The sequence below is a fragment of the Pinus tabuliformis genome, chromosome 2_2 (genome assembly GCF_031772625.1).
Source record: "Pinus tabuliformis cultivar Carrire ecotype Pingquan chromosome 2_2, CPIR1, whole genome shotgun sequence".
Taxonomy (NCBI): Eukaryota; Viridiplantae; Streptophyta; class Pinopsida; order Pinales; family Pinaceae; genus Pinus; species Pinus tabuliformis.
In genome coordinates, this window is record NC_142300.1 from 602,311,547 (window position 1) to 602,325,790 (window position 14,244).

The 14,244-nt window shown below is 42.4% G+C and overlaps 1 protein-coding gene across 1 annotated transcript in view; it reads right to left on the reverse strand.

Moving 5' to 3' along the window:
• Window positions 1-14,043, reverse strand: part of LOC149194096 (uncharacterized) — a 37,204-nt gene extending 23,161 nt beyond the window's left edge. The window contains exon 1 of the mRNA XM_089405035.1: window positions 13,602-14,043. Coding sequence (XP_089261161.1) covers window positions 13,602-13,645 — 44 coding nt within the window. The 5' untranslated portion in view covers window positions 13,646-14,043. The remainder of the gene's footprint in view (window positions 1-13,601) is intronic.
• Window positions 14,044-14,244: the final 201 nt, after the last annotated feature.

Here is a 14,244-nt window from a genome sequence, read left to right on the forward strand (position 1 = left end):
CTTCAATGAGTTGTTTGGACATGTGCTAGATACCACCGTGATCCTCTGCGACAACCAAAGTGGGATCCGATTATCAGAGAATCCTGTGTTTCATGATTGCTCCAAGCATATAGATATCAGGTAGCACTTTATCCAGGATATGGTACAACAAGAAGTAATAAGGTTCCATCACATTAGGACTGATGAGAAAGTCGCCAGTATTCTGAAAAAGCCCCTAGGGAAGATCAAGTTCTTGGCCTTCCGAGAACGACTTGGAGTCGTGGAGAGACCCTCTTATGAGGGTCCTGTATGAGATGGACATTGAGCTCTGAGAGCTCCAGGGGGCTTGGGGTACTTCTTGGAGCAATGAGCAACCATAGGGTGAGTGGTTCAGCCTTCCCCTAGTGGTTTGTTGTGTACAGGGTGAGTGGTTCAGCCTTCCCCTGCGATACCCCTTGGCGACATGTAGGTAGGATGAGTGGTTCATCCTTCTCCTGCTGAGACATCCTACCCATGCAGTCTGGGACTCATGGGAAGTACCTCTCATCTGGCCAATGAGTAGGGAAATGAGGATAGGGACCATAGTACTACCGATGGACGCATCGTGTACTACCATACTCCCTATGCTAGGATGACCGATATTGATCTAGGATCAATGGGAACTGACTTCGGGTCAGTAAGAGTGGTATGAGACACTCTCTTTTAATTAGAACTAACTTCGGGTCAATAAGAGTGGTATGAGACACTCTCTTTTATTTGGGACTGACTTCGAGTCAGTAGAGAATGGTATGATACATTCTCGATCACTTCTTCTTCTTCATAGTTCAGCAGAGCAGTGCATTGATGGCAAAGATAGTACAGATTGGCAAGATGGATTAGCAGATGGAATTCTCCCTAGTTGAGAGGGAGTGTTAAAATTTGCAACTAGGGCCAAACTCCACATGGGTCATCTTATTTATGACAATTGATATTTTTCTTAGATTTCGCTCTCTGAGAGGTGTAGGATTGATCTAAAGATCATCTGATTCCGACATGTACAAATGAAGTTATGTTAAATTATGGTATGTTCTATGCTTAGAGCAATTTACTTCTTTTCTTCTTATTAGCCACAAATTAGCAATCATATATACATTAAGTAAAGTGTAGATAGAACATTAAACGATCGATAGAAAACAAGCCAAGACAAGAGACACAAGATGTGGCGGCTAGCCAAGGACAAACCCAATGCGGGGAAACCCTTTGATCAAAGCTTCTTTTATCTTCAATAGTTCAGCAGAGAGAAATAGTACAAAATTAGAATTCTGTAATTTTATATCAGCAGCAGCAAACCTTAGATCAGCAAAGTCAAACTTGGTCAAACAACCCCGAATTGACTTCTAGTCAAATTGAAGAACTGGGTCTTCAATAGCAATAAGTAGAAGCCCAAAACAGTCCTCAAACATGGTCAAAACAACAATCAATATATCAGCTCCTGCAGTCAGCCCTAACCAGTCAATGATGCCCCAAAACAGTAGTCAAACAGAGATCAACAAGGCTGATCTGAACTGTGAGTAGCAAGAGAGAGACTCCTCACACAAATCCGCAGTCAAGGGAGCCTATACACTGGTCAATGCAGTCCTCTAGCACCCAAAACATGTTGTTGTACCTTCCTGCGTCCTCCTCCTTCCACGTCATAGCTTGCTGCCCTAACTGTGTCCTCTTTCTTCTTCCCACGTGAGAGAGTCTTCTTCCTCCTATGCATACCCAAGAGACTAGGAGAGAGAAGTGATGTGGAGATGAGATGATGAGAAAATGAATCAACCTCTCTTGTATTTATATGATTCACTGGGCATATGTGCCACACATTTAACTGCTAGTCGACCTTGACAATTTGTCAAGTAAATACAAATAAATTCATATCTCCATAAATACTTGTCGGAATCGGATGATCTTTAGATCAATCCTACACCTCTCGACAAGAGGAATCTAGGAAAAATATCAGCTGCCATAAATGAGGTGACCCACATGGAGTTTGGCCCTAGTTGCCAATTTTAACACTCCCTCTCAACTAGGGAGAACTCCATCTGCAATCCGTCTAACTGTCGCTACTATCCCAGCCATCAAATGCACTGCCCTGCACAGCTTGGCCCTGCTTTGCTCTGCTCGAACTATGAAGAAGAAGAAATGATCGAGGATGTATCATACCATCCTCCACTGACCCGAAGTCAGTCTCAGAGTGTGTCATACCACTCTCACTGATCCCAGATCAGTATCATTGATCCCAAATCAATGGAGGTCATCCTAGCATAGGGAGTACAATAGATACAACAATGCGTCCATCGATAGTACTACTAATGGTCCCTAACCCCATTTCCCTACTCATTGATCAGATGAGAGGTACTTCCCATGAGTCCCAAACTGCATGGGTAAGATGCCTCAACAAGAGAACTAATCATCCTGTCCACAGGAGAACGAATCATCCTGTCCAATAGTCACCACAGGAGAACTAATCATCCTGTTCCACAATCGCCACAGAGAACTAATCATCCTGGCCCACAGGAGAACTAATCATCCTGTCCTACAGTCGCCACGGAGAACTAATCATCCTGGCCCACAGGAGAACTAATCATCCTGTCCTACAGTCGCCACGAGGTGTCACAGGGGAAGGTTGAACCTTTCACCCTGTACGTAGTGCACCACCAGGGGATGGTGAGTCGCCCTGTGGTCGCATGTCGCTCCAAGAAGTACCCCGCACCCCCCTGGAGCTCCCAGAGCTCAATATCATACTCGACCCTCATAAGAGGGTCTCTAAATGACACCAAGTCGTTCTCGGAAAGTCAAGAATTTGACTTTTCTCAGGGGCTTCGTCAAAATGTCGCGACCTGTTTATCAGTACCGATATGTTGGAGCCTTATTGCTCCCCGCTGCACCATATCCCGAATATAGTGGTACCTACTATCGACATGCTTGGAGCGATCATGAAATACGAGATTCTTTGATAAATGAATCCCGCTCTGGTTGTCACACAAGATCACAGTGGTATCCAATGTAAATCCAAACAGCTCACTGAAGAGCTTTCGCAACCATACCGCCTCACGAGAGTCCATACTAGCAGCAATGTACTCTGCCTCGACGGTGCTCAAAGCCACCGACTTCTGATTCCTGCTCATCCAGGATATCAAGGCAGATCCCAAAGAGAAACAGCACCCGGAAGTGCTCTTTTGGTCCACCACACTGCCTGCCCAATCAACATCAGTATATCCAAGTAGTCTCACATCTCCGGCGGTGTATTTCAACCCATGAGTGATTGTGCCACGAAGATATCTCAATAGATTCTTGGCACCAATCCAATGTGTGTGGTGAGGCTCAACCATATGTTGACTCAACGTGTTGAATGCAAAGCATATATCCGAACAGGACTTCACTAAGAACATCAATGCTTCGACAAGTTGACTATACTCGGTAGCATTTCGTAAAACAAATCCGACAGCACTACCGCTTAACTTCTTGAAGTCAAGCTCCATCGAGGTAGTTACGGGCTTGCAGTCCACCATACCGAATCTCTCCAATATCTTCACCACATATTTTCCTTAAGATAGGAAAATCTCCCCTGGCTTCTGCCAGACTTCTATTCCTAGGAAATAGTGCATCAGTGCTAGGTCCTTCATCTCAAACTCAGAAGCCAACTCCCTCTTACATTTGCGAATGAGAGGGTCTGCCCCTGTTAGAAAGAGGTCGTCAACGTATAGCACCAGTATGAGAGGATTGTTATCTTCAACCTTAAAGTAAAGGTTAGGGTTGGCTTCACTCCTAGTGAATCCCAGTTTCATCAAGTAGCTATCAATCCTCTCATACCACATTCAGGGTGCTTGCTTGAGCCCATAGAGGGCCTTCTTCAACCTGCACACATGAGATTCTCGATCATGAATCTCAAATCCATCAGGTTGATCCACATAGACCTCCTCTTTGATCAACCCATGCAAGAACGCAGTCTTGACATCCATCTGATGTAGGTTCCATCCTTGCGAAGCAGCAAGGGTTATGATCGAGCAGATGGTGGTATATCGGGCAACAGGTGCAAATATCTCGTCATAGTCTATACCTTCCTTTTGAGAGAAGCCATGAGCGACAAGACGAGCCTTATACTTTTCCGCACTTCCATCAACTACATGCTTTATCTTGTAAAGCCATTTCGAAGTGACAACTGCTTTGTCCTGGGGTCTAGGGACCACATCCCAGACATCGTTTTTCATGATGGACTCATATTCCTCAATCATATCATCCTTCCATACTTGATGCTTGACGGCTTCTGTGAATGATGAAGACTCATTTTGGATGATCGTGCTCGTGATGGTCAAGTATCCTTGATACCTGGTTGGCTTCTTACTTTCCCAGAAGGTTCCCCCAGGTGCAACGTGTCCTTTAGCATCATCAAGTGTCCCCCTAAACCATGAAGGCCTCTTCCTAGAAGAGGAGGGCTCTTGCGGAGGGGGGTCAATAGGATCCATAGGTTCTTCCACATCGAGTATCGTCTCATCTTCCTTTTCCTTCAGTTCCCTAGTGTCGACTTCTTTAGATCCGTTTAGAGTAGGAAGATTGTCAACTTTGCTAAGAGCTATATCTTCATCAAAGGTGACATCATGGCTAATCTCGACTTCCCTTTTACCAACCACATAGATTCTATAGCCCTTAGAATTTTCACTATAGCTCGCGAAGATTTCTTTCTTTCTAAATTCACCCAATTTATTCATGTTCTCCTTCGGCACATGAAAATATACAGGACTTCCAAAAATTCTAAAATGAGATACGTCAAGTTTCTTACCAGTGAACATCTCTTCGAGAGTCTTGGAACCCAATGCTTGATGAGGGCATCAGTTTTGTACATATACGGCAGTATTTGCAGCTTCGTCCCATAGAAACTTCGGAAGTCTTTGATCATGAAGCATAACACGGACAGCTTCCACAATCGTACAATTCTTCCTTTCCGCCACACCATTCTGCTCAGGAGTATATGGTGTAGTAGTATCCCTCTTAATGCCAGCCTCTTTGAAAAAGTCATGAAACTCATTGGATTCATACTCAGTCCCATTATTAGTGCTTAAGATCTTGATCTTCTTTTCGGTTTGATTCTCGATCAAGGCTTTTAAGTGACGAAACCAGGAGAACACTTCATCCTTCTTTTTCAAGAAGTATGTCCAAGTCTTGTGAGAATAATCATCTGTAAAAGTGAGGTAATATAAATATCCTCCCAAGGAGTTCACAGGCATTATACCGGATATGTCTGAGTGAACCAATTGCAATATATTGGATGTCTTGCTTTGGCTTGAGGGGAATGGCCCCTTTTGAGCTTTCCTCTGGCACATCCTGGACATACATCTTCTTGCTCTACTCTGAACTCGGGCATCCCTGTCACCATTTTTCTCACATCGGGCAGAGATTTATAATGAAGGTGAGAAAACCTCTGATGCCATAGTTCGAACTGAAGAGATGTGTCACAAGACATGCCACGCAGCGGAAACCCAAGAGTGAAAGCATCTTTAAAGTTCTTTTTCCATACACGTATCTTGCCATCGATGAAGGCCACCTTGTAGCCTTTGTCTTCCATTGCCGAAATGGACACCAGGTTCTTTTTGAGATCAGGTACATATAATACTTCTTGTAAATGAATTGTATTTCCCTAATTCAATTGAAGAGTGACATTCCCTACACCTTTCACGGGATATTTTGAGTTGTCCCAAAGAACAATTTTCAGGTTGGTGTCCTTCTCTATCAGATTAGAGAGAGCTTTTTTGTAACCAGTGAAGTGCCTTGTGGCACCACTATCAATAAGCCAATTTCCCAGCGAGTCCGAGGGAGCAGTAATAGAGAGGGCTGCTGGTAGATAATATTTATCTTGCTTATTGTTAACCAGTGTTGCAGGAATCGCCCCCCCCCCCCGGAGGATCCAAACCCGGAACCGCGGTTCGGAGCGAACCGTCCCGGAATCCCTTTAGGAATCGCGATTCTGAGGAGGAGGGGGCGCGGTTCCGTCTTTTAGACGCGGTTCCTGCCATATAGGTTGCGGCCACCCCGGAACCGCGGATCCGAGGGCGGTTCGGGCACGGGGTGGCGCCAAGCTTCCGGCCCGGAACCGCACGCCACCCGCACGGTTCCCAGGCGATTCCGGAAGCAACCCGCGGCATCATTTTTTTAACTTGATTTTTTTTTAATTTGTTTTAACTTGAGTCTTAACTAGCATGAGGGGGTGGGTTAGGTTGGTTTAGGGTGAGTCTAGGGTGACTTTAGAAAAGAATAAAGCCCCCATTCTCTTCTCATTTTCTCACTTTGAGTTTATGAGAGTTGGAGAAGAGAAGAGAGGAGAGGAGAAGAGAAGAGAGGAAAGGAGAGGAGAAGAGAGGAGAGCTTGGAGGAGTGAAGAAGGAGGAGCTAGGAGAAGGAGGAGGAGCTAGGAGAAGGAGGAGGAGCTTGGAGCAAGAGCTTGGAGGACTTCATCTACAAGAGCTAAAGAGGTAAGTTCAAACCCCAAACTCCCTTGTTTTTTTGAAAAAAAAATTGTATTTTTCTCCTCCCTCTCCTACTCTTTCCCATTGTTTCTACTTGCTCCTTTATTTACAGGTTGTCCACCACCTATATCCATATTCCAAGATGGTGTTCTTTTGGCTTCTATGTATCATTCCACTCTTGGTTTTAATGATGGCAAGGGTGAGGAATAGAGGGGAAGAGGAAGGGGATGAACTTGGTCCTAATAGTAGTGACCCAATGTATGATGAGGAGGAAGGGTTTGAAGAGGAAGGGGATGAACTTGAAGAGGACACTGAAGCACAAGATGGGAAAGGTACATCAAATCCCTTGTGGACCTTTGTGACCAAACTTGAAGGGGGAAAGGGTGGTGGATCTTACAAATGGATGTGCCCTCATGGTTGTCATGGAGGAAAACCATATACGGGTTCATATACCCGTCTGAGGAGGCATCTTTGTGGGGTGCTAGACAGTGATGAAAGAAAGGGTTCCGTGGGGGTAAACATTTGCCCAAACATTTCAAGTGAACAAAGACAAAAATACATCAAATTAGAGATGGCTGCACAAGGAAAAAACAAGAAACAAAAAACTCATTCTGAATCAAGTGCAACCTCTAAATTTGGTAGTTGCCCATCTCCTCATGGTACTTTTGCAACCTCTGGAGGTAGAAAAACAATAGGGGATTTCCTTAATGTTACTGGGAGGGATGATGTGGATGGAAAGATAGTCCGTTTTCTTTGTGCTTGCGGTGTACCATTCAATGTGCTTCGCTCTCCCTATTGGCAAGACATGGTAAAGGCCATCAATGAAGCCCCAAAAGGATACAAGGCCCCCAACTATGAGAAAGCTAGAACAGTGTTATTAGAAAGAGAAAAAGCTAAGGTTCAAAGAGCTTTGACACGTTTTACACATGAGTGGGTGGATTATGGGGTATCCATTGTATCAGATGGGTGGACAAATATTAGAAACCAACATTTGATAAATGTTCTTGGTGTTTCTTCTAGTGGTGCAGTATTTATTGCATCTCATGACTCCTCCTCCATCAGTGCAACTGCACAAAACATTGCAGATCTCCTATTGAAATCAATCAAAGATGTTGGTCCGAATAATGTGATTCAAGTGATCACAGATAATGCAGCAAATTGTAAGTTAGCAGGAAAAATTATTGAGCGTACTCATCCACACATCTTTTGGTCTGGGTGCCTGGTTCACACATTGAACCTTTTGATGCATGATATTGTGAAACACAAAGATTGTGGGTGGATTGCTGAGGTTTACAGGAAAGGGAAGCAGCTCATTAAATTCATCACAGGGCATACAAGGGTAAACTACTTCTATGGCACTTACTCCAAGTTGCAATTGCTTAAAATTGCAAAGACAAGATTTGCTAGTTATTACCTCACCTTTAGGCGGCTAGTGAGGGTGAGACAAGCTTTAACTAATCTGGTGTGTGCTGAAACATGGGATGAAATTAACAATGACACAGATGGTGCTAATGAAGTCAAGGACATTGTTCTTGACAGTTACTTTTGGTCACAGGTTAAATATGTTTTGCAATTCACCAAACCAATTTATTACATGATCAAGTTTGCAGATTCAGATCGACCAGTAATTGGGGAGGTGTATGAGCAAATGGATAGCATGTTGGGGCAGATTAAAGACATTGTTGAGCCTAGAGATACCACCTTGTACAAATATATTCGTGAAGAGGTGGTAAAACGATGGGATAGCCTAAATGTTCCATTGCATGCATTAGCATATGTTTTGACACCTAAATACTATCATCCATCATGGCTTTCAAAACCAGCACCTGGGGGGGGAGTCAGGAGAAGACCACACCAAGATAAAGAGGTTCACGAAAAATATATGGCTGCATTGAGTAGATTAATCCCTGATGAGGAGGAGGCTGCATTGGTACGGAGACACGTGAGCAACTATACGAGCAGCACTGGTCCATTTTCGAGCATGCATGCAATTCAAGATCGAGAGAATTTTTCTGCTCTTGAGTGGTGGAACATGCATGGAGGGCCTACTCCACTTCTACAGAGTTTGGCATTGCGGGTGCTATCACAGGTGGTAAACACTTCTTCTGCAGAGAGGTGTTGGAGCTCTTATTCTTTCATCCACAGTGTTAAAAGGAACAGGTTGAATTTAGACCGGGCAGAGAGCTTGGTTTATGTTCATTACAACTTGCGATTGTTGTCCCATTACTGTGAAGATGCAAAGTCTAATAAAGACTTGTTGACTTGGGACAAGAATCCAGAGGAGCCCAATTTGGAGGATGGAGTGTTGCGACTAGAGCAATTAGAGGATTCTCTTATCCAGGTATGTCCATTGTGGTATGAATTTTCCAATTTTCCCTTATAAAGAATTCATGTTTTTAATTTTTTTGTTAACTAGTGTTTTTTGTTTGCATGAATTTTTTGAGCGATTCTAGGATGATGACACGGGTGTTGATATGCCACCACCCCCACCCCCATCTGGTCCCTTGGTTTCTACTAGAGGAGGTTCTTCTTCATCAGTTCCAGTGCCACGACTTACACAGGGACCATCTTCTTCATTGCCACCACGTGGAGGCCCGCCATCACGTTCTATTCGTGGTGGAAGGAGGAGAGATTAGTAGATATATTCACAATCTACTTCTTTTTGTCATAGATTACTCATTAGACTTGTAGACTTGTGAATTTGAATTTTGAACCTTTTTGGCTTGGCGGTGACCAAGTGACATATTTTGTAAACATTATTATTTGAATTTTGGACATGACAAATGTTGACAGTTGCTCACTTGCTAGATAAATCATAATATGCTCTATGTTTTATGTTTTATAATATGCTTAAATGTTTTATGTTTTATAATATGCTTCAAAATTTGATGTATGTTTGTAATAGCTAGAATATAGATGATTGTTGTACATACTAGTAACTACAATGGAATCATGGATGCCATATCTATCTTGATTTATGCAAAAATATGCATGTTTTCATGTCTTCTACAATTAATTTGGTATTTGGGATGTTTGTTTTGAGTATAAATGCAAAAAAATATAAAAAAATATATATATATAGCAGACGCTTCCGCGGACGCTTCGCTCCCTAGATTTTTGGAAAATGACGCTTCCGCGCTCCGCGCTTCCGCTTCGCGCTTCCGCTTCGCTCCCGCTTCGTGCAACATTGTTGTTAACAACATTAGATTCATATCTGGAGTTTCTTGCCTTCTTGAAGGGTTGTCCTCTTCCTTGATTTCTAGCATTTCTTTTACCTCTACCATTGGACCTGCCATTCCTTTGATTGCCTTGAAAGTGATTTTGATCATCGTCATGATGTGAGTCTCTTTTATCAGGGCACTCCCTCGCATAGTGGCCCATTTTGTTGCAATTGTAACATCGACCTTTTCTTCCACCTTTTGGTCCAGCCTTTCCTTTGGATTTAGCCCCAGAATTGTTTCTTCTTTTAGCATGAGAAGAAAAGGCAGAGAGATGGCCTTTAAGTGCGGGCATTTCTTACTCTTCCATCCTTGTTTCTTCTTGAATGCATCTTGTCATCAATTCCCCAAATCCAGGAATTACATTATTGTTGAGAAGAGTAGTCCTGAATATATACCATTTAGGTGGTAGTCCTCCAAGAGTTGTGAGTGTCATTTCCCTGTCAGGAACTACTTCCCCAATAGATAGTAGATCATTCTTGATCTCAGTGATCCTTAAGAAATATGCTTGCATACTCTCATCTTTTCCCTTCTTAATTTCCTTCGGCTTATTTCTAAGGAACAAAACTTGATTTGCATCATTAGCTTTAAATAAACTCACCAATCTATCGTAGATTTCCTTGGAGGTGGTCAGCTCAGAAACATAGGCCACCAGGCACTTGTCAATAGAGTCCCGGACAATCTTCCTTGCTTTGACTTCTCCCTTGGTCCACTTGCTTCTAGCAGCAACATATGCATTTGATGGAGGCGCAACAATATTGCCTCTCACATGGTCTAACACTTCCTACTCTTCCAATATTAGATTGAGAGACATCTTCCATCCGTGATAGTCAGACTTCTCACAGAGTTTGTCTTCAACGAGGAAGTGTGTTGAGGACCCCATGACTTCTTTAAGATTGTTTCAATAGCCTTTGGTGATTGCTCTTGCTCTTGCTCTTGTGTGGGCTTTGTCTTCACCTTAGCTCCGATACCATGTTAAATTATGGTATGTTCTATGTTTAGAGCAATTTACTTCTTTTCTTCTTATTAGCCACAAATTAGCAATCATATATACATTAAGTAAAGTGTAGATAGAACATTAAACGATCGATAGAAAACAAGCCAAGACAAGAGACACAAGATGTGGCAGCTAGCTAGAGACAAACCCCAATGCGGGGAAACCCTTTGATCAAATCTTCTTTTATCTTCAATAGTTCAGCAGAGAGAAATAGTACAAAATCAAAATTCTGTAATTTTATATCATTAGCAGCAACCCTAGATCAACAAAGTCAAACTTGGTCAAACAGCGTCGGATTGACTTCTAGCCAAATTGAAGAACTCGGTCTTCAACAACAATACGTAGCAACCCAAAACAGTCCTCAAAACAGTAGTCAATATATCAGCTCCTGGAGTCAGCCCTAACCAGTCAACGCTGCCCCAAAACAGTGGTCAAACAGAGGTCAACAAGGCTGATTTGAACTGCGGCTAGCAAGAGAGAGACTCCCCACACAAATCCGCAGTCAAGGGAGCCTATACGCTGGTCAACGTAGTCCTCTAGCACCCAAAACGTGTTGTTGTACCTTCCTACGTCCTCCTCCTTCCACGTCACAACTTGCTGCCCTAACTGCGTCCTCTTTCTTCTTCCCACGTGAGAGAGTCTTCTTCCTCCTATGCATACCCAAGAGACTAGGAGAGAGAAGAGATGTGGAGATGAGATGATGAGAAAATGAATCAACCTCTCTTGTATTTATATGATTCACTGGGCATGTGTGCCACACATTTAACTGTTGATCGACCTTGACAATTTGTCAAGTAAATACAAATAAATTCATATCTCCATAAATACTTGTCGGAACCGGATGATCTTTAGATCAATCCAACACCTCTCGACAAGAGGAATCTAGGGAAAATATCAGCTACCATAAATGAGGTGACCCACATGGAGTTTGGCCCTAATTGTCAATTTTAACAAGTTATGAATTTATTTTGATTATGGACAAATTGTCAAAGTCGTCCAGCAAACTTATGTAAGCTCAAAAGCCCAAGAGTCACGTCTATTCATCCTCAACGTTTGCTATAAATACATGATGCCTTAGCTTCATTTGGACACACTCATCTTCACACTTTTCTCTCTCTCTCCTCATTGATTGGGTACGGATTTCTAGGCCCCTCTCTCCACATGTTCGAAATTTCAGGAGAGCAAAATTTCAGGAGACCAAATTTCTGGACAGTTGACCAAGCATTGACCAGCATGTGTTGACCTCCTTTGACTGCATTTTTGTGAGGGCTATCTCTGTTTGGGCAGGCCTCATTTCTTAGCACAGAAATCAAGGCTAAACATTGACTGTTGACCAGCGTTGGCTGCAGCTAGGGTTGACCGCAGGTGGGCTGTTTGACTAGGCTGAATTTGACTGTTTTGAGGGCTGTTTTATCTTGTTGTTTGGAGGCTGAAGTTGACTGAAGTTGACTGATTTGCTGAGAGTCAAATCTGCCATGTTGACCAGCATTGACTTTCTTGTTTAGGGCTCTTTTGCTGTTGTTATAAATTATCAGATTTGTAAATTGTACTATCTCTCTGCTGAACTATTGAAGACTAAAAGAAGATTTGATCAAGGGTTTCCCCACATTAGGGTTTGTCCCTGGCTGGTGCCACATCTTGTGTCTTCTTGTCTTGGCTTGTCTTCTATTGTTTATGTTTATGTTCTATCTGCATTTTACTATCATGTTGATGTGATTGCTAATCTGATTATTGATACTGGGCTAATAAAGAAATGGAAGTAAAATTGCTCTAAAGCATAAAACGTACCATTGTTGCCTAAAATTAACAATTATCCTGTTGGAGCTCCAATGTCCATATCCAAGGAAGAATGCTCCTAGTCTCTCATATAAAGCATTGATTGGAAAGTTCACAGGCCTTTGGCCCAGCGTAAAGACTACAGAAGCGTTGATGGCAGAGCAATGAAAGCCCAAAATCAAACGCCAGGTAACTTTGTTTGCATGTGCCAAAGCGTACCTTGTTTTTGTTATTTAAAGAAAAGGAGGATCAAAATCTTCTATTTCACTCAGGCCCCTATTCAATGGGACCTCGAAGCATATTCTTTTCACATTAGTCACTGAACTTCAATCAAGAAGACGACTGGGAGTAAAGATGGTTCTTTATGGGCAGGAAATGGAGATGCTTTTAGAAGCCTACTTTGTCCAGATTAATAGTACACTTAACATGTTATCAGCTCTAAGAGATTATGTGGGCGATGTAGAGGATGTAAGAATTGGATTGTTTCCAAGCTACCATATGGGCCTGCATATTATCGTAAGGATATAATTAGTGGCTTTCCATTAGAGAGTTAATGCACTTCAAGATTATGGTTTGCAGCGAAAGTATTACTAGAGAAAATGATGAGATCACATACAAGATCAGTCAGGAAAAGTATGGTAATATGTATGACAAAATACAAAAGACAAAGACCTGGTTCAGAATATTTTGAAGTATGTTATACACTGCAGAGCATGGTTCTCTTGTTGCATCTCATTTTGGACTTCAGTGTTTAGCACACTTTCTTTTTTTTGTTCAGGAAAGGTAATATTGATAGTTACAGGCTTACGATAGGGTATGCCAGCAATGATTTTGTGATGGTGCTGAGTGGAGATAGCATATACAAGCATCAAGAAAAAAATTGAGTATTGGAAAGGCACTGAACAGTCAAAGAATCAAGCTAAAGAATAGGACTTCTAATGAAGGGCTTCTGTCACTTAGCACATGTGCATTTGGTACGGGGCTTCTTATGGAGGTTTGAAACAACAACCCTTGCAGCCAAATGCAGCCCACATCCAATAAACAGAAAAACACAGAAATCAATAAATCTTCCGGATGATTATGATTTCAATATATGTGCAAAACATTCGAATGAAAAAGGAAGAAATCGGTTGGAATTCTTTGACTTACCAAGGCATATTCCGAATGATTTGCAGTCTTAGCCGCCAGCTCATCAAGCTGACTCATAGTGACCCCCTTGTAAACCCCTATGCAAACCTTCAGTGCAACAAGCAGAGGATCGTAGCGACCGGAGTTGAGACCATAGCTGAGTTTCTTCAACCTGGCTATGATCTTATCAAAATGCATAGCCTCGTGCCTGCCATCATCCTTGATGACATACATTTTGCAGGCTGAAACCAATCAGAAACTGTAAAAACTACTGATGGGGTATTTAAGATTTAACTGCAAAAATATCAGAGAAATCAGGTTGTAGTTTTTTTGAATCCAAGCACCCCAACGAGAATTTTGGTATTCAAGTTTTTGAATGCAAGAATTCCAATGTTCAGCTAGATATATAGGTCTCCCGCACATATGAATCTTTGGTTCTCGATGAGAGCATTTAATAAAATTTTAGACACAAATGCCTCGCCCATGCATGCCTTCAAATTTCCCGTTGACAATCTTTTTTTATTTTAATCACATGGTGAATCGGTAACTGTTAATCCTAATCTATGGAAGACTCAGGATCAATTCTCATAGCTGCCACTATAACACCAAGAGTACATCCAACTGTCTGCAAGTCGATATACTAAGATCCTATGGTTTCAGCAAA